The 24,616-nt window shown below is 42.4% G+C and overlaps 1 protein-coding gene across 2 annotated transcripts; it reads right to left on the minus strand.

The window, feature by feature from the left end:
* Positions 1 to 321: 321 nt before the first annotated feature.
* On the minus strand, positions 322 to 24,579 carry cltcl1 (clathrin, heavy chain-like 1). Of its 2 annotated transcripts, XM_058070943.1 has the most exons (32): positions 24,317 to 24,579; positions 18,207 to 18,414; positions 16,606 to 16,874; positions 16,171 to 16,332; positions 15,930 to 16,043; positions 15,451 to 15,624; positions 15,155 to 15,352; positions 14,579 to 14,779; positions 13,893 to 14,045; positions 13,641 to 13,763; positions 12,526 to 12,663; positions 12,287 to 12,451; positions 12,027 to 12,207; positions 11,769 to 11,932; positions 11,309 to 11,434; positions 10,540 to 10,682; positions 9,395 to 9,629; positions 8,644 to 8,766; positions 8,405 to 8,550; positions 8,133 to 8,316; positions 7,250 to 7,442; positions 7,009 to 7,166; positions 6,589 to 6,753; positions 6,231 to 6,506; positions 5,780 to 5,929; positions 5,560 to 5,691; positions 4,629 to 4,739; positions 4,240 to 4,410; positions 3,933 to 4,154; positions 3,637 to 3,663; positions 1,893 to 1,968; positions 322 to 1,450 (listed from the first exon to the last, which is right to left on the minus strand). In XM_058070943.1, exons 1-32 carry the CDS (start codon positions 24,356 to 24,358, stop codon positions 1,326 to 1,328), a joined length of 5,055 nt encoding a protein of 1,684 aa, XP_057926926.1. In that variant the 5' UTR covers positions 24,359 to 24,579; the 3' UTR covers positions 322 to 1,325. The 2 variants fall into 2 exon arrangements, with proteins under 2 accessions (XP_057926926.1, XP_057926927.1); XM_058070944.1 differs by lacking the exon at positions 3,637 to 3,663 and having other exon boundaries at positions 24,317 to 24,578.
* Positions 24,580 to 24,616: the final 37 nt, after the last annotated feature.

Consider the following 24,616-nt stretch of genomic DNA (forward strand, 5'->3'; position numbering starts at 1 on the left):
CTGGCTAAATACAATAACATAGCAACTGTAATTAATAACATTCATGTTTAAATACTGTATTATCAATCATGATGATAATCAAAATATTAGAAACAGCTCTCAGTATTACAGTTGTTCTACATCCCTCCCTGACATATCTGTAGCTCTTGTATTTGTCTTGTGTGTGTTTCTAATATTGTGACCTGACTTGTAACATGCACTGATAACAAAATCTCCCAAATTGTGTTAAAAATGTGTTCTTGATTTTGTAGATAAAATGAGAGCTTTTATGTTTCAGGAAGGAAATAAAGAAGCAACGCATGCTTTAAAAAGCATTTAATAACCTGTTTTTTGCATTTTGTCCCATTTTCTTACAAAAATGTCATTATGCTTTTAAGACTACAACAACACAATATAGACAATACATACGGTGTTCCATAATAATTCTTTTGATTAGTTAGATATTTCAATATATATCTTAAATTACACACTGCTTTCAGTACAATTACTGTTGATTCGACTGGCACCAGGACAGGAGCAAATTGTCTCCTCCTCCATACATCCATCCGCAAATGTTTTGTTAGTCAGATGACAAAGTTCCATTATTAATACTTAATATACTTCTGAGTGAAACTGAAATTGTGCTCCTGCTTGCAGCATTTTAGTTTGGCAGCGCATGCACAGACTGCAGCACATAGCGTTTATGATTAACCCTTTCAACTGTTTGAAACTTTGCAACGGATCAGGATTCAGACTGTTGTGAAAAGGCTTTGCAGCTGGAGGGAGTGGAACTGTTGAGTGTCTCATGGCTTTGTGACGAGTCGCTCTGAGGCTCGAGAGGCTGAACACACACACAAACACACAAACAAACACACAGCACATAAACAACATGGGCTTGCTTGGAAACAATCTGTGTGAAAGGAGAAAAGAAAGCTATTGCACGGTAACAGTCTCTCTATGCAGAGCGTGACTTGCGTGGAATACAATGAGAACAAACTAAGCCCATGTTGTACAAATGTAAGGCTGATGTTGCAGGACTTGTGATGGTGAAAGTCAACATGTAAGAGCAAAAGGGCGGTGGTGACGTCATGCTCTGCATTTCAGTGCACTATTATGTTCCAAATAGGAGAAGGGCAGGGTTGATACCATCCCTCAACATTGAAGAAGGCTGAAACAGGGTGTGGAGAAAGGAGGAGGGAGGGGCTTATTGCAGTTTCACTGAAGTGGTGTGGCGCCTGATTTGCATGTGAGGTTTAAAAGTTCAAGACACCCAGAGCAGCTCGCTTCAGCTGACCCCCTAAAGTGTGTGCACACGCAACAGGAGGAAGTGGACGTCCCCGATCCGTCTACATGGGGAAGCCGTAGGCGGGTTGAGCAGGGTAGCCCGCCGCGTTGGCCGGGTAGCTGTAGCCTGCGTACGGCGCCTGGGGGGTCACTGGAGCAGGAGAGTTGGTCAACATCAACTGCTGGCCTGAACATACACACACACAAACACAGTGAGGTCATATTATTCTGACATTTTTTTCAATATATTTTTACTTGGTTAAAAAGCAATATATTAATGTCCCTCTCATGTACTCGTTCCTGATCCTATCCATCCTGGTCACTCCCAATGAGAACCTCAGCATCCTCATCTTTGCTACCTCAAGTTCTGCGTCCTGTCTTTTGCTCAGTCTCTAGACCAAATAACATGGCTGGTCTCACCACAGTTTTGTGTACGTTTCCTTTCACAATCCTTATGAAACATGAGCACATATTTATTTCCCTTTTCTGTGCATTCTAGCACAATAAAACAATTGATGAGCTCGCTAACTACGGACGTCCTGGGAAATACCTATTTTGACCCTATAGCTCTCACAAAAAAAAAAAATAAGTGGGGAAAAAAGTGAGTAATGAGAGCGTTGTGCACTTACCAAACACCATGGGCTGAGGCTCTGTCACCTCCTCTTCCGTCTTCCGTTCACATTCAGCCACCTCCAGTTTGTCGACCTAAGGGCACCACAGAGCAGTATTCACTTTAAAAAAAGTCATGCAAATATTACATTTGTTACAAAATGATGCAGTACTAAAACACTGCAAAAAATATTGACAGTGATACAAATCTAAGAACAATATATTGCAGACTTACTAACTCTCAGACAGTGTCAATCACACGCAAACATTATCATCTTTGTACAATATTTCATACAGCATCAACGTTTGGCCACAAAGCATGTGGAGTTAGTGTTTTACTCTGCACAGGGGAGACAGTTCATGATTCTTAGTAACAAGTCTGACATGAGGCAGATCAGTGGGTCTCTCATAATACCATCAATGCTAGTATTCCCAGTGAGTCTGAATTATTATTACTATTAAACACACAGATACACACACAAATAACACTATATGCAGCATCACCAGAGAGGAGTTAGAAAGGTGAGAGGTAACTGTTAGGCCAGAAGAGACTAATCCTGTGCCTGAGAAAGATGGTGTGACGGCTTTAGTTCCTAGCATCAAGAGGCGGTTGTAACAGTTGCACTAAAAATTATTCAACCCCATTGTAAATTCTACTCACTTGCAAAAGTTTATGAACTTGCAATACTTGAATGAATATACATCTCTGCTGAATATTCACAGTGAAACCTGTTTTGGGATACTGGTGCTGAGACTTTCAAAACCAATTTTGGCCACAGAAGATAACAGAAAAGCAGGGTTAAACTGTCACCATCACCATCATTCTCCGCTTGGGCATATTTGAGTGGAGTTTGCATGTTTGCATCCCAAAATTTAATGTTTATCTATATGTCCCCTGTGACTGGCTGCTGACCAGTCAGCAACCAGTCACTCTCGCCCAAAGACAACTGGAATAGCGACATAGAAAATCGATGGTCAACAAAAACACTACACCCTTGTTAATGGCTAGCTAGTGGATAACATTAGCAGTTGATTCCGCTTATGAGAACTTAACTGCTTGAAACATGTCCTTTGATGACAGCTGGGTGCAATTGTTTTAAAGCATATTCTTCCTCTAATTCTATAATTCCAATTATGAGACACTGCTGCACCGTGAAACCTCAGTTTTCGTCATTTGCTCATTCCAAAAAGTCAGACGACAATTATTCCCATAGTAAATAATGTAAATCTAATTAAATCCAATTTCCAGACACCCCAAAATATTTAAAAAAATAATTTTATACAAAATAACTATAGATTTATATGCAGAAAACAATGCAAAATTATAAATTGAGGGAACTTAGTGTTGATGCAGACTTCCTGTACATCCTGTGTAGTGTTTCTCTCGCACTTGCAACTTTCCTTGGCCCCATAACACGTTATTTACTCGTCACACTCAAAAATCACAGACACTGAGTCAGCAATGTGTGGGCACTTGATTTTGCAGAATGCTACAGTATAGGTTAAACGGACTACTGTTGTTTGCTAATTGTAATTGCAAAAACAGTAAAAACTGTAATTACTGGCTGTAATTGTAAAACTTGTTGTTTTCGTGCTGAAGCAAAACAAAAGCCAACACACACTATTATCACAACTAGTTAGAACATAATCAGTCTACAGCCCATGCTATGTTACGACTACATCAGAGACCAAAAAGATCAGAGAGCAGTTACAACAGCAGAAGACAGAACACATAAGAGAAATATAAAAGAGGGGGCCAGAGACCGTCACCTTCGCCGAAAACTGATCAACCTGGAAAAAAAAAAAACCAAAGAGATGACCTCAAGTGACCTCGTGGGTCTGCATTTTGGAACTTTATCAGACTTAGTTGAATTTACTACAAAACGAAAGCCATTGTCTCATTTTCATATGTCTGTAACACAAATGTGTTCAATACGTACATTCTGCTTCTCACTTGAAGCAACAGGTTCTACAAGAAATGCTTCTGAGAAAAATATAGTATTTAACGCAATAAGTATATAGACACTGTTTAAAAATGCACACTTGAATTGAGGTCTCACCTTTGTGAGGTACTCTCTCATGACCTGGATGAAATAGGGCATGGCAAAGTCCACTATGTTATGACGCCAGGCAAGCTCCAGCACCACGTCTGGGTGCAGCAGGTCATAAGAGGCGAAGAGGCAGGCGGCAAAGCACTCCTTCTTGCCCTCCTCCAGGAACCACTGCAACAAAGTCTCTGCCAGCTCAGCATCCTTGGACTCTGCAGCGTACAGCATTGCATCCTGGGAAAGACAGAACAAGTGTGATTAATTCAATCATCAAGCCAGTATATACACGGCATTCACTACCCCTCCGTTATCCTCTCACCTTGTAGAGCTTGTCCTTCTTGCAGAGCTCCACACTCTGTCTCCATCGGTTGTTGCCCTTGTACAGATAAGCAGCAATGCGTCGAAACTCAATCAGTTGATGTTTTTCTAACCTTTGGGCAAGGCTGATGGTGTCAAAGTTGTCATAGGCGTCGATGGATACTCTCAGACCCTGTGGGAAACAGGGTCAGGAATACAGAGGACAAAAAGAACACAAAATTCAGAGCTGAATGGCTGCAAATAGAAACCGGATCACCATTGTAACTATTGTAACTGAACCTCGGCAGCGCCATCTAATGGACTCTATCGGGATGCCAGAACAGATGATAGTGTGTCCCAATTTAAGGGGATAAAAGGCAAAGCAATGACGTAAGAGAATGACTGACAGACCTGGTAGTCCTCCTCCTCCGTCAGCAGGTTGTTGAGTGCTTCATTAATGGATTTGTTGTTGTGATTTTGCACAGACCTCAAGTAAGGCTTTACCAGCTTCAGTTGGTTAACCTGGTAAGGAGAAAAATATAATAACAAAATTATATTTCATATAGAGGAAAAACCAACAAATCGGCCAATGACTACAATATAAAAGATACAGAAATTATACAATAATTTACATGTTATAGTATAAGAACATGTACAATACATCACAATATTTATGTAACTGGTGAAAGGAAACAATCTTTTTGCACAGAGTGTACATTAAAATAAACAATTATAACATTTCTATACGCTACACAGCGGACGAGTGGTTAGCATGCAGGCCACACAGCTAGGAGACCGGAGTTCGATTCCACTCTCGGTAATCTCTGTGTGGAGTTTGCATGTTTTCCCCGTGCATGCGTGGGTTTTCTCTGGGTACTCCAGTTGTACTCCAGTTGTCCATATGTTCTCCATGTGCCCTGTGATTGGCTGGCGACCAGTCCAGGGTGTACCCTACCTCTCGCCCGAAGACAGCTGGGATAGGCTCCAGCATGCCTGTGACCCTCGTGAGGATCAGCAGTAGAAAATGAATTGATGGATGTGTTTGAGCCCATCATGCTATCAGACCATAGCGCCTATATTTTACATGGGGGCAGGAGGTAGAGCGGCTCGTCGAGAAACTGAAAGGTGGGCAATTTGATTCTCGCTCCCTCCGAGTCACTGTTGTTGTGTAGTTTAATAGTGAATTTATTTGACTGATTTTGATTTCCATTGTCAACGCTTGACTTGATTAAAACAAAGTAACGAGTTATACTATTGGTGGTAAGTCTTTGCTTTTTGTAAAAAAAAAAAAGTTATTAGAATGTGTGTATTACAGTATAAATATTTTGTGATATTATATTACCTTGGTAAAAAAGTTGACGGCTCGATTGTGATCCAGTCGTGGAGACAGAATGGTCAGCAGGTCATTGAGCAGGAGAGGCTTGTAGTCCAAGTAGAAGGAAAGTGATTTATAGTACAGCTCCACATTGGCCACCTAAAAAGACATAGCAGGCATGTTCAAAAGAAAAAAAATATAAAATGTCAAGAAGAAGAAGAAGCTCAGCCAGACACTGCAGTTTTACTTTTGCGATGATGTCTTTGAATAGGCCTTCCTTCCAAGCTTCAGTCGGATGAGACATCATAGTGATGGCAGCATTGTCGTACTCCTCGTATTTATCGTAAAGGAAAACCAGCTCGGCCCACAAGTGGGACTGTTCAGCTGCACGCAGGACCTAGTAAGCAAGCAGACAATTATCATGAGATGTTTTGTGTTTAATACAATTTAAAAGCATCTTCTACTAAAGTTAGATCAATAAGTCTGCCTACCATTCAGTCAGATTTGTTACTTGTTGATTATTGTGCTTACCAGCAGTTTTATTAGTGTAGAACAGCCCTACATCATACTGAGTGATGCTCCTGACTCAGTACAACGCAGTGCAGTGCTACGCCACAACAGCTACAATAATATTATACATAGTGTATACATATATGCATATTCAGCATCAGCATTCTTGGGAGTGGTGACGTTCTCACCTTCGGAATGTTGACTCTGGACCAGAATAGCTCTAGGTGCTCTCTCATCTTCTGAGTCTTAAATTTGGAGTAGAGGATGGCAAGCTCAGTGAACATGCCCATGTGTGCCCGCTCCAGGCCCAGCGCCGCCTCCAGCAGAGCAATCAGCTCCTCAAAGTAGCCACGGTCCTGATAGTAGCTGATCAGGTCCTCCAGTTCGTCGGCGTGGATCACGATGTGGAGTCCACAGATTTGCGCCAGCCGGAATTCCTCACCATCCACACAGGCAAAACAAACCTAGGGGACAGAGGGAGGATAGAAAGAAGTTGTGTCATACAGGACATGGACAACTTGAAGAGTTTCTTGGCATGCCAGGTACCTCCTTCCAAGTGCGTGTGCTGTTGGCTTTCCTGGCACTGTCCACAGCGGCCTGGTATTCTCCCAGGTGCACTAATGTGGATGCCAGCCGAGCAAAGTTTGACACGTTGTTGTACAAGAGCTTAGCGGCCTCGTACATTCCCTCCTCGTAACATCTATCACCCACCTGCAGAGGAACAGTGCACGTCATTATCATATTAAATGCACATTGTTCATGTCACTAATGTAAGGATTATTATGCAAGGATTTATGTGTAATCGGGAAATCTCCCCCCTCAGGGAATACAATACAGTTGGGGCCTCCCCCACTCCCTGAAAAACTAATTTCCTGTAGCAAATTTTGTGGAGTTTTTCTGCTCACCCTAGACTCTGTTTACTCAAATCACTGCAGGCACTCTACATGTATATGTTCTTTATCTTACCTGCTGGATGTGAGCGTTGTTGGGCCCGCTGACAAACTCTTCCAACTCAGCCAGTCGGTTTGTTTTAGCCAAAGCAAAGATCAACTCTGTCTCCACATAAGATTCCCTTGCTTTCTTCCGAGCCATCTGCAGGAATTTAACCAAATCTTCCCAGTTGTCTGCAAAACAGCACCTCAAAGGTGAGTGTGGTAAAAAGCTGGAGAGTCATGCCAAAAAAAAAAAAAAAAATCAAAAGGCTTACCGTTTTTGCTGGCAGCATTGACAACCTCCATATAGGCTGAGGGGTCCACTGCTTTAATGTAGGAGTCGATGGCCTCTTTAACCAGGTTTCTTTGCAGCTGGGCCCGGGCTAACTGGCTCCACACTGCAGGCTCATTGCAACGCTCTGCAAACTCATAGGCCCGATCCAGGTTGCTTATGTGTTCTATCAAAACCTAAGACCAAGCAGGTGAGAATAAAGATAATTATACAATTACATATTTATAGTATAGCCTAGTAGTCAATGAGATGAGATGCATTGTTGCATCAGTGTCACACAATTTAAAACCGTGAGTGGTCCACACAAGTAATGCTGCATTAAAGACAACCGGGAAGTCAAGACCTTCCTACCAAGGAAAGATTAATTTAAACTGATGAAAATAGATACTGTAGCTGTTTCCACTGTAAACTAAGTTATCTGGTGAAACGTTAAAGAAGGGAAAGGTTGCTGAAAACGTACTGTAGGTATATTATATTCTTATATTCACAACCCAGTGTTAAAGACACTTATTGCGGTTGTCACCCAAGCTTTTTGTTTACTTTCCACTGGAACGCTTAAAAGGTTGCACCTTGGATATTCTGTAATTCTGTAGTCTGGAATGCAGCCTAAGTGTCTTCGGCATCATTGTTGTGAGAAGACAGATGCTCAAACTAATTTGCGGTAAAGGTCGCCATAATGAATCTTTGCTGAAATCCGCCCCCGGAGTCAAACTGCTTCCTTTATTATACATGTCACCGGTTTAATCATGTAATGCATAAGCAAGTACTCAACACACCATGGTACCAGTACTGTGTTTTGTTCCAATTTGGGATGCAATATAAGGACTCTGAAGTAGAGAATTTTGCTTAAAAAATTATCCAACTACCTGTATGGCTGACGTGTTGACATCAAACTTTTTAAAAATGGCAAAAGCCTCCTCAAAGAGTTCATTGCTGATGGCAATATTAGCAATGTCTGGGGCGTCGTAGTTGTCAAGCCTATTGACATACTCCATCACGCGAGTACGGTCCGCCTTGATGGCAGTCAAAATCAACAGATTTTGAAGGTTTCTGGAGAATGAGAACACAACAAATAAGATTACTGAACATCTTCAAAATTACGGTAAATTATTCAAATGTGGAAGTAAGTAATTTGCACCTGTGTTCACTGAAAACAGAGTTATCGAGAACGATCTTCTCCAGCAGTTCAATCAACTCATTGGGCAGGTCAGCAGTCATGAATGCCTTGACGGTGACCGATACCTCCTCGGGGTCCTGGGTCTCAGACAATGCAGTTTGTACCACCTGAAATGACCAAAAGCAAGAAGCAAACTATGTAGTTAAGTTTGATGAATTAAAAACCATCAACCACTTCAGGCAAGTCAGAGGAAAACTGACCTGATCGATGAGCTGCCTCTTATAGGGGTTGTTTTCTTCCAACACATTGGCCCACAGTTCTGGGTCCTTCCGCCGTACTAAATACCGAGCCTCGCTCTTGAATAACGAGTTCTCGTTGCACACCTAAAAAAACATTTGTACACAATTTCTTATTTGCAGTATCACAAAAGTGAGTATACCCCTCACATTTCAGCAAGCATTTTTAATATAGTAGAGTATATCATCAAGGGACAATCCTTTAACTGGATCCTATAGCGTGCGCATTATCAATGACTATGGGGTGTTATGTTATGTCTACAGGGCTATAATAATGGTTAAAAAAATAATTTTCTTTCAAAAAATATTAATTGTATTAATATAGAATCTTACTTTGCAGAAATACACTTATCGCGGTCGGGTTTGGAACCACCGCAATAAACGAGGGCTAACTGTATAGGTTTACGATTCCAGTGAAAATACCATGCATGAATGCTGCCTGGATAAGGAACTGTGGTTCATTGAGGGAATGAATTCCACTGTGGGCTGTGACATTTTGAAGCAGAGCATAATCCCTTACTGTATGGCAATTTTCCAACATGACAACGAGCCAAAACACACATCCAAGATGACAAGTGCCTTGCTGAGCAAGCTGAAGGTGAAGGTGATGGAGTGGCCAAGTATGTCTCCAGAGAAGATATAATATTATGGTTGCCGAATGTGAGGGCTATACACAGTTTTATACATGGACTACAGTGTTATTACAAGTACTCACCTTGATGAGGTCCATGTCACACTGGCCTCTCTCATAAGCCACGCAAGCCAGGTGGGGGTCCCTCTTCTCGCAGTAGCGTCCGACCACGGCGCTGTCGTAGAACGGGTTCTCTTTCAAGAAGCGCTCAGGCGTGTTATTGCTGTCGATGTAAATTTTTGCCAGAGCGTTGTGGGTGGCTGGCTCCTCGCACCCCTCATGGATACGCGACTCCAACCAGGGCAAAAGAAGTTTTAACCTGGATAGCAAATGAAAAATATAATGGCTCCAGTTTCGGTAGTGAAAAGTTGTGGGTTCTTACAGTGGAGCCTATCCCAGCTGTCTACGGGCAAGAGGCAGGGTACCCCCTGGACTGGTCGCCAGCCAATCACAGGGCACATATAGACAAACAATCATTCACACTCACATTCATACCTATGGACAATTTGGAGTCGCCAATTAACCTAGCATGTTTTTGGAATGTGGGAGGAAACCGGAGTCCCCAGAAAACATGCAAACTCCACACAGAGATGGCCGAGGGTGGGATGAACTCGGATCTCCCAGCTGTGAGGTCTGCGCGCTAACCACTCGCCCGCAGTGCAGCCCTTAACTGCATTCATCAATTTCTGAAAATAAGATTAATTCATTATTAATGAGATCGTATATTATTAGATATTTTACACTATTGTGATTTGTCACTGCCAACACAAAGCATCAGTGTCAGCCATTCCCTCACTTTACTTTTTCTAGTTAGGGATATGCCTTCTTCTTCCGATTTCTCTCCTGGTCTTCCAGAGCGGTCGGCACGAGGCGAGTCACACATACTACGTCGTACACTAAACATAAACAGTACTTGAATTTGGCAAGTACTGTTTAGGAAAAAGACCTCCAGTTCATGGCTGCCAGCTCATTTAAATATTCTGCACTGTACACCAAGCCAACTATGAGGAAGAAGTGGCAAGTACTTGCCAAATTCAAGTACTGTTTATGTCTAGTGTACGACGACAAGTGTGGCATTTTGTGCCAATGTGCCCTATTTTTGCTCACGAATTGCATGCATCCTGTGTAACTTATGCATAAACAGTGTGCAAACTTGTCTTCAATGCGAGGCAAAATCTATGCAAGTGTCAAGGTGGCATTTGTTGGACAAACAGATGCCTTTTACTTACCTGTTTCTCTTCTCCACCTCTTCTACAAGCTCATCAGTGGAAAACTGTCCTCTGACCACCATGATCAAGTTCTTAATGACATCCTCAGCACAGTCCACATCCAGTAGGCCTCCTATTACTACTGGTAATCGACTGGGGTTAACCTGAAAACAGAAATGTGGGAAATGTTCATTATTGTTTATATAAAAGACCATAAAATTGCTTTATGTAGTATAATTTAAATAGAAATGCATGGTTGTGGACAACCACAATGTGTCTCACAAGACATCATACAATTGTTTTTCAAAATTCATTAATTTTCTACCACTTATCCTCAGGAGGGTCGTGGGTGGTGCTGGAGCCTATCCCAGCTTGGGCGAGAGGCGGGGTACACCCTGGACTGGTCGCCAGCCAATCACAGGGCACATATAGACAAACAACCATTCACACTCACATTCATACCTATGGACAATTTGGAGTCGCCAATTAACCTAGCATGTTTTTGGAATGTGGGAGGAAACCGGAGTACCCGGAGAAAACCCACGCATGCACAGGGCGAACATGCAAACGCCACACAGAGATGGCCGAGGGTGGAATTGAACTCAAAATGTAAGTAAAAAATATAAAAGAATCAGGTTCTTGTAATAAGGTTTGTTTTGAACAAATGCAATACTTTCTGTGTTTACTCCAAATGTATAAAGCCTTTGAGAAGAGAGTAGTTGATGACATTCAACAATATTTGATGACCACAAACGCGCAAAAAATAGTGAAGTAGATGACTGTCACTTACTTTCTGTACGTAAATTTCAATGTATTTTTGCAGACTGTTGCGGTAGAGGTAGAGTACCAGATCGTGGACAAAGTCAAAGCGGTCACAGACAATAATAAGAGGAAGCTGGTCTGTCAGCTTGGCTTCCTAGTCAGGGGAGAAACATTGTGTTAGTTTCAGTGCAAAACTTTTACAGTCATGCCTCATTACACTGCGGTTCGAACATCACTCCACCTTGTTTTTTTTTTTTTTAAATGAAGAATTGTTGTTTCAGGGTTGACTATGGCCTAATAATAGTGAAAAAATATTAAAAGATAAGTCATATGTAGTATTCTTGTCACTAGGCGTCACTAATGTTATACTGATTATACTGTATTACACTGCCTTAGATACTGTACAAGAGTGCATGGCAAGTCCGACATGATAGATTTAAACCAGTGTATTGTTGAATGATAATTGAATAAATTGAGAAATGTTTCACCTTGAGGAAATTCTTCACCCTCTCTGGGTCGTAACAGTTGCTCTCTCTGCAGATCCTTTCCACTTCTTTGATTTGTCCAGTCTTGCAGGCTGCCTGGATGTACTTGAAGTGAACGTCGGGCTCCTGGCTGAAATTCACAATCGAGCCAAGGAAGTAAAACAAGCCTTGGATAGAAACAGAAGAGAGGGAGGAATTACATAAGCTAGCTCTGACAATTACCAACAAGTCCTAGACACATAGTATGAACTGTGAACCCACCCTCGTAACTCTTGAAGGACTCAAAGAGCTCCACGAGAGCCTGAGTCCCCAGCTGCTCGTGATACTTGGACGCCACCTGTACACAAAGCTGTAGGTTCTGTCGGATATTCGCCGACAGCATGGCTCTCAAACATTCCAAGGAGTCATCCACTGACAGGGAGCCATAGAAGTTCACCAGCCACTGTAAGAAGAATTGGAAAAACATGTAAAAGGTTTAGGTGTTACACATCTAAAAAGAAGTAGTTAAACATTAGGAGTACCTCAGGGTTCAGAAGATGAGTGTGCACCACAGCTCGTTTGATATCATAAAGGTCAGTGTAGTGCTCGAGAGCTCTCTGCAGAAGGCCCGCCTTTTCACATAGCTGAGCAACATGTCCGCGGTCATAGTGTGTGAACATTTGGTTCCCCAGGATGGCGTCTGCCACCTGTAAAGATTGTTGCAGACATGGTTAAAGCAAATCGTGGCTAATGCTAACAATAGCTGCATCAGGATGTTGACCTGTGGCGCATGTATGAGATTCATCTCAAGCAGGCGTGTCTGCAAGTGGCCTTCGGTTGGACGGTTGTTCTTTAAAGCATCCAACAGGAAAGAGGTGCACTGCTGGACCAGGTTTCCTTCCATGAACACATCCACAATCTACAAGCAACAGTACAGAAAAGGCACAGTTAGTTACTATCTATGAGAATGACCTACTGAGAAGTAGTCAACACACTGAACAAGTTAGTCAAAGCATACATTTGATATGTGCTCACACTGTACATGGAGATATTCCACTAAAGTCCAATAGGTGGCAGTAATTCACCTACAGAAACAAATGAGATCCAAACTAAAAAATATAAATAATACCTCCAAATATAATTACATTGTGACCAAAAATGTCTGCATCAGAGTCGTAACATTGGCATCTGCAGAGCCCAGCAAAGTGAAATATTAGCCCAATTGTGTGTGCAAGGCAGGAGAAATTGATCTTGAGTGTGAAATTTCATTCATTCATTTTCTACCGCTTATCCTCACGAGGGTCACAGGGGATACTGCAGCCTATCCCAGCTGTCTTCGGGCGAGAGGTGGGGTATACCCTGGACTGGTCGCCAGCCAATCATAGAGCACATATAGACAAACAACCATTCACACTCACATTCATACCTATGGACAATTTGGAGTCGCCAATTAACCTAGCATGTTTTTGGAATGTGGGAGGAAACCGGAGTACCCGGAGAAAACCCACACATGCACAGGGAGAACATGCAAACGCCACACAGAGGGCGGAATTGAAGTCGGGTCTCCTAGCTGTGAAGCCTGCGTGCTAACCACTTGCCCTGTTAAACTTTAACGTCTTGAAAACTTTCCAGATACCAAAGTAAGTCTACCGACATGAAATTGGGTTGGGGACTTGCTTCGCACAAGAAACCAATTAACTGAGAGTATCTGGAACTAAGCAAAGATGTGGTGTGGCTTGAAAAAGGAGGACTCAGTGAATTCCTGGCATTGCTGCCACATCTGGAATAACAACAGATAGAGGTTCCCATATTGGCTGTGTTATTTGTTTGCGCGCAACGTGCAGATGTGCTCAGTGCGAAGGGGTATTTGTATGAGTGAGGAGATGACAGCTTTACCTGGTTGATATTGGCCAGTGGCTCTTCATCCTGGACCAGCATCTGGGCAAATTGCAGTCCCTGGTCTGAATTGACACGCATCACATTCCTCAGCAAAAACACCCAATCAGGAGTGTAGCCAACCTATGGAAGTGAAGCAGGTTGGGTTGAGGGAATTTTACAAGTCATAACATGCAGATATGCCCACTTGTATTACATTACATTGTGACTGAGTGTACACTCAGCATGCATTGGTAGCAGTGAGGCAGTTACCTTTTTGGCATACAGTACTATCTTCTGGAACTGGCCGGTCTCAGCAAAGCATTGAATGACCTTGTTGGGGACGTTGGCTCTGAGGTACACACTAAGAGCAAGGGTGGGGTCAGACGCTTTCACCAGATCTCCCAACTCCTCTGAACACTCCAACTGCAACACACAATTAACAAAAAATGTTGCTTAAAAAGAAAAATGTTATAAGATGAATATACGTAATGTTGAAAAATGAGGACTAGGGATGTCACAATATCTTGCGTGACAAGATTTCTTGTAATATATATATATAAATAAATGTTTTGAGGTCACTCGGCCTGGGACGATAATAAACTATTAATAATTATTATTCATTCATTATAGATTTACACAATAACTGAAAATTTTGCCGCCCTCAATATATTGCCATGTGCATGCATGTCATTTCCTCGTGTCCAAACAGGAAGGCAATGGTTTCAGCACCCTAGATTGAATAGAGTGAGCCCTTTTTGTGTCATTTTGTCGCTGTGGGTGGAGGCAGGGCCGGTAGCATACAGACACCGTAATAAAAATTACATGAGTAAATTGCATTATATTGTTATATATTTGTTAGATTTTTTTCATTGTACTTTAAGAAAAATCTTGTCTTGTAAAAACAATCTTGTGTGTCTCGTGACACCCCTAATAAGGACCTGTACGTCCAGTCTTACCTTGTCCTCTTTCAGCCACTTCTCCAGGAGTTGCTTGCGTCCTTGCTGCAGGACAGGCCTGCAAAGCTCCAAGGACTCGAATTTGTTTAACTGACCCTGGTCTAACAATATGCCAAAGTACTGCAACAGTGGAGATGCCTGACCTGGTTGGGCTGGCACACTCTGGAATTTACGGATGGTCTCTGCTGTCCGCAAAACACCCTGAGTGAGGCGTAGAAGAATTGGACTCGAATAAGAAACATTGTGAAAAGATGGAAGAAAGAAAAAACAGTTGATCAAGTCCAAAGACCAATCATTTAAAAGTAATTTAAATATATTAAAACCGGAAAAAAATAACTTTCATACTCACAATGAAAATGAGGGACTAACTACCCCACGGAGCCGACGTGTGATTGGAAAGCAAGTCTCTTCACTACACTAACACTACTACAAGTTCCATTTACAACTCTATGGTCATCATGACACGTTTCCCCTTTTCCATCAGTAGTACTTTTCTGTGTTTGCATCATAAAAAAAATCCTAAAATCGAGGAAATAATCTCGATAAAGATTAATTTGGAGGCGCACTTAGACCAACCTTGGGTGCCGATGCAGCCACCTTTGCTGCCTCTGAATAACTTCCTTGGGCAAACATTGTGTTGAACTTCCTGGCGAATAGCTCCTCAGCGCCAGCAAGGTTGGATCTCACGGCCATCCGTAACGCCAGGTCAGGATTCTGGAGGACGTTGGTGGCATAGTTGACGATGTTTTCTTCTTCAACACATACCGACAAGACCTATACAGGCATAGGATAAATACTATAGGTCTAAGAAGGATAATTAAATGTGTTTTTGAGATAATAAATTGCATCATGACAATGATATAGTCCCTCACTTGTCCCTTCTTGTTGACACCAATAATTCCAGAGTTGGCTTCATGAGGGGATGTGACAAAGATTGTCTCAGCGCTGATTCTATTCATGTAGATGCATACTCCTGACTCCAGGTCGTACAGGTGAATGTACCCATACTTGGTGATTAGATATATCACACCGTGTTTACTTCCAATCTGAGAGGAAACAGGTAAACCACTCAATACTGAAAGTGACCCAAACTCCCTTTTCCACTGCATGGTACATGGTACAGCTCTACTCAAGATTGATGCCAGTACTACCAGGTACTTTGTCTAGTCGCAAGTAGTAGTTTTAAGCATGGAAAACTGCTGGTAATATTAGATTCCATTGTCTCCACTTTGCTGCAGCTCTCCATTTTCTTGCTGCCCACAGTGTCCTCTCAAATAAACAACAGTAGAGCTAAGCCGCAGTGGCACTATGCAGTGGAAAAGCTGCATTAGCGTAGACTTTGACTATGTACCTGCATAGCTACAGGAAAGTCTGTCTGGGCCTCAGGGGGGAAAAACACATCCACTGCTTTCTTAGCAAATGGCTGGTTTCCTGCAGCTGGTTGACCCACTTCAATGATGTGCAGCTGGATGAATTTTCAACACATTAAAACCACAGTAAAGAAAATGCACAGTCATACAAATAGTGGTAGAAATGTTAATAATAAAACAATTGTTTGTTATGGACTTATTGCAATATTCAAAGAGCCTAACCTTCCCCCCAGCTTGGGAGCGCACAGCAAAACAGAAAAGGGTGGAGGGTTTGCCGTTGCCCTCCACTTTGAACTCCCCAAATGCAGCAGCGTGACCTTCTATTGGCTGAGACACTTTTCTCTCAACAGAATACAGCTGCATTGCCCCGACCACGCGATTTTGCTGCAAGGACAAGCAGACAGAAACATCAGATAATCTACAGTAAATTGCAGAATCTCCTCTTCCTGCTCTTTGAAACAGTAACCAATAAAATATCATCTGCTAGACATCCAGTTTCATTGTTTATTCAGTATTTACATCCCTTGAGACTTCCTGAATGAATATCTACCCAAATAACGAAGAATGGACACTATCAGAATGCAGATAAGGAATCCCGGATTGGGCAAACATTCCACTTGTTCTACAGGACATTTTTGTGAATAAGTGCACGGTTACCTGTGCAGAAATCCCTATCAGCAGCAGCCACTTCTGTTGTTCGTCAGTTCTGTAGTTAATGATCTGACATCCTGCCAGACTGGCGTGCCGATCGAATACTTTGCTCGGCTGGGAATCTCCCTCCATGCTCCAATGATAAACAGCTGCATCCGTCACCAAGGCGACGGTGTTTACCGATATCCACTTCCAGAACGTGACCTCCTCTGTCATCGCATGAGCCTTCATCTTGCTCTTCATCTCGATGTTAAAGATCTGCAGAGTCTTAGCGGCTGTGGGGTGGCGCAGTAAGAGATCCGGTCAATAAGCAGGCAAAGCAGACAGCTATTCAATTCATTGTGAAATGAAATGGTCCTTTTTCTTTGTCTCTCAGAGCTTGATGAGCTGACTCTTTTGCAAGTAGGGAACATTTTAGGTAGGATTTTGTGGATTTTGGCTGCAACGGCACTGTTGATTCAGTCTCAAATGACCAATACAACAATGGTAGTGGTCAGGGGTTAAAAAATTCATCTCATTATTAATATAATTAATAATAATTAATTAATAATTAATTTGAAATTAATCATTTCAAAAGGAACGATTAATAAATTCACTCATCAATAAATAATAATTTACCGAATTTTCCACACCATAAGGCGGACTTAAAAGCCTTTAATTTTCAAAAAAAATCAACGGTTACATTACACAATATATACAATTCATACATTTAACTCCAACCGCTGGACATTGGTGTAAACAGGGTTTTCAAAGTGATGTTTCGAGCATTACTAGCATCAACTAGCATTACCCACCATGCAGGTGAGGTCAGGTTATGACTCAGGTGATTGCTGGAGAACAGTGTGACAGTGTGCTCATTCTTCTGGGTGTATAATCTCTGATAACGCATACCAGACATTCACTCTAGCAGCACACATCAGGTCATGCTAACACACGTTAGTTCTCTAGTGCCAACAGGTTATGTTGAGGCAGAGTGCATCCAGTGTGTTTGCGTGTGTGTGTTTTTCCTAAACAGTTGTCTGCCTTTTGATTGATTGGACGCCAAAATAGCTCTGTGAACTTGAGAAAGGTATTTTGGAAGCTTTTATGTGAGCGTTAAGTTTACTGTATCATCACAACAGAGCGTCAGGCGGGCAGACATAGACATAGAGATAGCAACTCACCGTCTGGGAAATGACAGAAAGCCGGGGAGAGAAAGCAGAAAAAAAGTCAGTCAAGATGAGATAGACCAGACCAAAACAGATGAGAGGGAGAGGGTAAATAAGAAAAGGAGCATTATTGGCGAATCTTCCTGATTAATGCGTGTGTTTTCGCTCTGTGTGGCACAAAATCAATTTGCACGAATACTTTTGTACATTCAGGCAGTCGAACTGAGTGCACTCAGCGTCAATCTTGATTTAGTTTTTGACACTAATGACATTAGAACATTAGTCACTACTTGAACGTGATATTCCCACAACATTCCCAGTGGATTCATCTATTCAGGCTAAAGCTACATGAATAACATGCAGACACCGTGATTCTGAATATAAAAACATAAATATTGTTCTTGGTATAAAGCCACAACTTCCATCGCAGCAGTGCAGCAGACTAAATATGACGCTCACCTTTCAAGGCAATGACCTTGCTAGTGGGGTTCATGATGGCGCTGTCAGCAGAGATGGGTCTCCTGATGGGGTTTGTGGGGTCGGACATGTCCACAATCACCACCTGGTTCTGCTCACCCACTTTCTCTCTGATGCAGATGAACTTGTCCGACTCCATGGTCAGATAGCTGAACCCGATGTTGGCTGGGTTCACGCCCAGGTTCTGCAGCTAGAGTTGGAAAACATAATTTCGTCATTCTGGTACCTGAACTCATCATTGTGCTTAGTCTTGATGGGGTGATGACCATGTTGTCACACATTCTTTGTGTAATTTGCACACTTTGTTTATTAATGAATGAATAATTTTAATATTAGATAATACAAGAACTCATTAGCAACCCCAATGAGGATAAGCGGCATAGAAAATAGATGGATGGATGAATGGATATCAAAACGAACATTAATCAAAGTAATACTAGCCAGAGACCACTAAGGCCTTGTAGCAAACCAACAAATGGCAACAACCCCAAAAAGACTGACCTGCCAATTCCATTTTTGGACCGATTTTTCCAAAATAGCAAAGACAGCATACACCTTCAATTAGGCCTGGCATGAAATTTTGCACTTCGATAGTTGACTGTCAGAACGAAAGCGCCGGAGACAGAGTCACCTCCATCTGTATTTTTTAACTGTGTTAGTCGTCTGTGTTCATCTGTGCTCAACTTGTTCATTGTGTTTAAAACAGAAATATTCCCACAATGTGGCTGAGGCGTTCGCCTTAGAAACTGTTGTTCATGCTAGCATACGCTGACTACTACACCAAGTAACGCCACCTTCAGCTGCAGAAAAAAAACTAATTTTGAAAACAATTAAACGCGTTTCATAGGGCCTTATGTTCCTAAAAGATGTATTGGTGTTCAGACAAACATGAAAGCCAGGGGAAAATAGGCACACAGTTTACAATAGTATGTTTCTTTCCATACAGTTGTAAATCTCTGGAAGTATTTTGAAAACAATGGAAAATAGCTGATTCACGTAGAAATACATAAATTAATTTCAAACCTTCTGAAAGCCTTTCTTTCTTTGAAAAAAGGCTGCTGTCACAGAGACTTTCCATAATTCTGAAGCTATACAATGTGTAAAAGGATTGCTGTTGTACAGTATGTATGTGAAAGTACCATGGACATTTACTATATGAATACCAGACAGTAGTAAGTGAAATCACTTCTGCTATCCGGTGGTGGGTTCTTAGATTTTTTTTGTTGTTGGAAAAAAAAAGTGTAGTTTGAAGACAAAGCAGGATAGCACCTTTAACATACAATAAGACAAATACCCATCATAGTACTGAGGCCTAGTTCATTGTGCAACATGGGGAGTACAAGCAATAGGCTCCTTCAAAAGCCAAGGACAAGACCTGAGGGAGGATTACAGCCATATGCTGCATCGCTTTTGGAGTGCCAGAACGATTTGTGGGTGGTGGAGAGAGGCAATAAAGATAACGGATGACAAGAAGAGTATGAGGAGCCTCAAGATACAGCACAGTATCCTACCGAGAGGGCACCGAAGAGAAGAAAAGGAAGCTGGTGTGCTAAATTCCAGTAAGAACGGGTCTTTGGTAACCAATGGTTTCGGGTGGAGTGAGTGACTCACCACAAGAAACACCCCCCACAATCCTCCACATCCTCTTTGAACAGACCATTCCAAACCAAAAATCACACCTCAGCTATAACCTCCAGTGGCACGTGACCCAGAAACCACGTAGAGTGATACACCCTCACACATGCACACACATGTTGGACCTTCCCTTTTCTAGCAGCTGCTGTTAAACGATCCCAAACACATTAAACGAGAATCACAAAAAGGCATGATACAACGTTGATGGGATCTGGTGAGTCACAGACTGGGTGGATGCTCTGTGGAAGCTTTGGAGCACAGGCAGATTGAACACAGCTGAAATTCAACTGTGAGAGCTCTAAAAACATTGACTCTATATTAGCAAAATTATGGAACCAATTGAGTACGGCACTCGAACAATGCACCGATATGAGTCAGTTGAAGTACCGGAACAAGCATTTATGAGGTAAAAGACTATAATATAAATGTAGTATGTGTACATGTTAAACCCAAAAAGGGAACAGTAATCCCTGAGACATGGAGAAGGGGTAGGATTAAATAAGATAGGCTTCTCTCTACTAATTTCCAGGTATGTTGAATTGTACAAGTGTAGTAACCAAATGATGTTCCTGAATGCAACTTGTGAAACATGTGTGAAATTTACTATACCATTACCAAACTCCAATTAGATTTGCATTGCAGTGGTCACCCTGCAGTACAATTGATTTTGAATCAGATGTTTCCTGCAAGATCGGGTGTGTATGAAAATATTCTCTAAATAATATGTTATAAATCTGTGTCTGAAAGGGGCACTGACAACACCGGGAGTCCTAATGAATCAAAATTTATGAATGACTTTCTGGGCATTTGTGATTGAGTTAGGTGACTGAGCACAGATGCTCCCTAAACATCCCAGAGTATCCTGTTAGTCACGAACGTGATGAAATCAACATTTCCTCAACATCCTGAGGAGGAGAACCCTGATGCAATTTGCTGACCTTGTCTTGTACAGCACATCCGCTGGTTTGACACAGTGGCACTGTTTCATCTGTGCTAATGCCGCCGCAAAAGCTGCAGGTTAACTTGGCGCTCAACTTGACACTGATGGTTTGGAGCTGGAGGGAATTTTACAAGACTGTCCACTGATGCTATCTGGTGTTTGATGGGGGAAAGTGATGTCACATACATTCAGCTGCAAGCTACTGCGAAACTAAAGGGTGATGCTGGAGAGGAACTTCACACCTCACAACTTTGTGTACTTGAAGAACATGTCTAGTCACATTTCACTTCCAAGACAGTCTAAAAGGCACCAGTGAGTACCTCACTCACCAGTTGTCCACGAAGCTGGCTAGTTTGAAGCCAGCACCAGTTCTTTGCTTTTAGTTCACCAAGCTCCACCTCCTGGCTCTCATACGTAAGTGGTTCCCAGGACAGCACCAACTCACTACTGATCTTTAGCCAAGAGGTGATGTTAACTTCACTCATCCCTAACCCAATATGCAAGAATATGCAAAAAAAAACAATATGCACATTAGTCACACGACACTAGCATTAGGGTCTTTTTGGTGGAAAGAAGTCAGGGTCCACGTTTCACCTCAGCACTACGACCCAGACGGCTGTAAATACCAGACCACAAAAAATGCTAAACAACTTGAGGCCCAAAGTCCCCCATTTTGAGATTCCAAGCATTTTTTACTCTGCTGGAGCCAACTTTGTTCACAGGGGTGCATGACTGTGCCACAGAGGGATTTCTTGGAGCTGATTTACCCTCCCAAGCCCAACACTGTGCACTTTTGAACTCATAACCCAGACCAGCACACAGCCTCCATCAACAAGCATCACTGCGGAAGGAGCCTACTAGCCTGCAAGTAGTCATACTTTGGTGGATAAAGGATCTTTGGCTGGCAAAAGTGGGGCTGCTGGCCAGAGGAAGGGGGCGGGAGTGAGAGGGGCTCTGTGCTTCTTCTTGTGAAAGGCCATTTCACTGCCTGCTGTTACCATAACAACGAGCAAGAGACGAGGGGAGGTGGTAGGGGGATACGTCACCAAGTTTTTGGCAACAAAACACCAAGCAGAGGGGGACTTGCTATGGGACGTCATGGTGGAAATAGTTCCTCCACAGAGGGCAGCTAAATAACTATCTCTTTCTTCTTTTAAATCCCACACTGTTCAAGTGGCACTTTGTTTCATAAGAGGTCCAAGCGGAGAACACCATGTCTTTTTTTGACTGTTGTGGCATTATGGAAAGGTGCTATCCCTGGGTGGCTCGAAATTACACTTTTTTGGTTAGTGTGCAGGCCTCACAGCTAGGAGACCCGAGTTCAGTTCCACCCTCGGCCATCTCTGTGTGGAGTTTGCATGTTCTCCCTGTGCATGCATGGGTTTTGTCCGGGTACTCCGGCTTCCTCCCACATTCCAAAAACATGCTAGGTTAATTGGCGACTCTATAAGTATGAATGTGAGTGTGAATGGTTGTTTGTCTATATGTGCCCTGTGATTGGATGGCGACCAGTCCAGGGTGTACCCCGCCTCTCGGCCGAAGACAGCTGGGATAGGCTCCAGCACCCCCGCGACCCTTGTGAGGATAAGCGGTATAAAATGAATGAATGAATGAATGTACGATTTGGAACTGATTCAAGGATTCTTCGGCCTTACTATGATCTGTGCTCATTCTAGTTCCTGTATTAAAGCGACAGATGGCAATTCATTAACCAATCACAATTTGTGAAGAATGAAAATGCTAAACACTCCCAGTCCTATGATGATAAAAAAAGAAGCACATAACCTTGAAACTTCACTGCTGTGGCATTACTGACAGATTTGAACGTGTAACACGTGTAACGTGCTCAACCGAAAAAAAACGTATTCTCTCTAAGTTCTTTAAACGTCCTTTCATGATAAAAGATCTTTGTCTTTTTATCTGTTTATCAAAGGAGACCACTCTATTATCCAAGAACTGGTTGGTACCACCTATGATTACGTTGTACCACAAGTAAACTGAGTAGACATCACTAACTAGACGAACAGTTATGCAGTTATGTTATATCTTCAGGTTGCAGCGCTAAATGATCCAGAGTACAAAGTTGCAAGAAAACCACGAGCGCAATTCTGCAGACGTGTGCAGGGAAAAAAGTGAACGAGCAGGATGAGTCATTATTCACCATATTCTAGACTGCGGGGGAGTGAGTGTATGTGGGACATACACCCAAGACAGCAATATAGTGCAAGCCAAATGTATGTTTGACACATGCTGCTTGTTAATAAAGCCATTGAAGCGCACCGTTAGTCTCTTCATAACCACGAACAGTGGTTAAGAAATAGAGTAGTATTCTACACTGGTCTCTAGGTATCAGTAACATTGCTCTGACGAGACTATAAAAGATAAAAGATGACGCTGTTGATGCTAACATGTGAGTCTACCTTATATGATTTAAGTTGGCTTATTTTCTATTATTATATCTACTATATTGGGTAACACGAGTGTAAAGGTGACTATAGTGATGTTATTTCATGTCTACAGGGCTCTAATAATGTTAAAAACAGTTTTCAGAAGGTCAGAGAGAAACAAAGTTTCTATGCTCTAACTATGAAAACATTCCATTTATTAAAATTGGATGCTATTTTGCAGAAATTCACTTATCACAGGTGGCTCTGGAACCAATTAACTGCAATAAATGCAGCTTTCTTCCTCATTACAGCCAGGGGGGAATTTGTTTATTTTATGTATTCTAATGCAACAGCCACTTTCACTGTGCTCTTTCCCTGGCAACATGGGGCATAGGGATTATCTTCGAAAGGACAAGGATATTAAATAAAATATGCCTTGCAATTCAGGGGGCTGCATATTCTTTTCTTTTTCTATATCCCAACTCAGGCACAACTATTTAAATATGGTGGCGCTAAGTGGGGAGAAGGAACTGATTTCACTGATAAATGTAAGTGTGCATAGGTTTCTCTGGGTGACCAATCCAGGGTATCCCGCCTCTCACCCAAAGTCAGCTGAGATTGGCTGCAGGTCATCTTATTAGGACAAGAGGATGGATGGACATAACACATCTCCTTGAGATACAAAACATTGTTTATTCCAAAATCCATATGTGGGTAGCAGCGGTTGCAAGCTCATAAGCATGCTACAGGACATGGCAACAACATGGAAGCCGTTGAGGACCCTTCATGTCTCAACGAGAAGACGAACAGCTGAGCCAGGACCGGCAAGTGTCAAAACACAGCAAGTGACTGCAGTGACGCCTGCAGTGCAAATGGCAGTGGTGTATTTCTACCATTACCACCACCTGAAGCAGGTAAAAAAAAAAGACGATGTGGATCTGCATAGTGTTCAATTTCTCCAAGTCATCCTTGGCTAAAGCAGGCCTGTGGCTATATTGAGCAACAGCCCGCAGCTCTCTTTTCACATTCCCATTTAAATGCGCCATGTGCCGTCTGTGTGCGGACACAAGGGCGAAGAACTGCAGCAAAAAATGAGTGAGAGACACATTTCATGAAGCTTTTCTCCTTACCTGCAGATGTTCCTGGAATCGTATGGGCAGTATCTGAGCCATTCTGGACGTTTCTCTGCTACAAGGGTCCTCTACTAGGAAGGAAAGGGGAAAGGGGGGGCAACAAGGAGAAATTGGAGGTGCACTTGTTAGTGGCCGCTAAGAAAACGTCCCCAAAAGCGGAATAAGATGATGTTGGAGGAAGTAAGAGAGAGGAGTGGTAGGAGTCACACACTCTCTAACACCGCTACTGCTGATCCCATTCACAGACCCCTACGTCAGTCAGGAGGCACAATAAGCACCTCCGCTGAGAAAACTAGT

The sequence above is a fragment of the Doryrhamphus excisus genome, chromosome 4 (genome assembly GCF_030265055.1).
Source record: "Doryrhamphus excisus isolate RoL2022-K1 chromosome 4, RoL_Dexc_1.0, whole genome shotgun sequence".
Lineage (NCBI taxonomy): Eukaryota > Metazoa > Chordata > Actinopteri > Syngnathiformes > Syngnathidae > Doryrhamphus > Doryrhamphus excisus.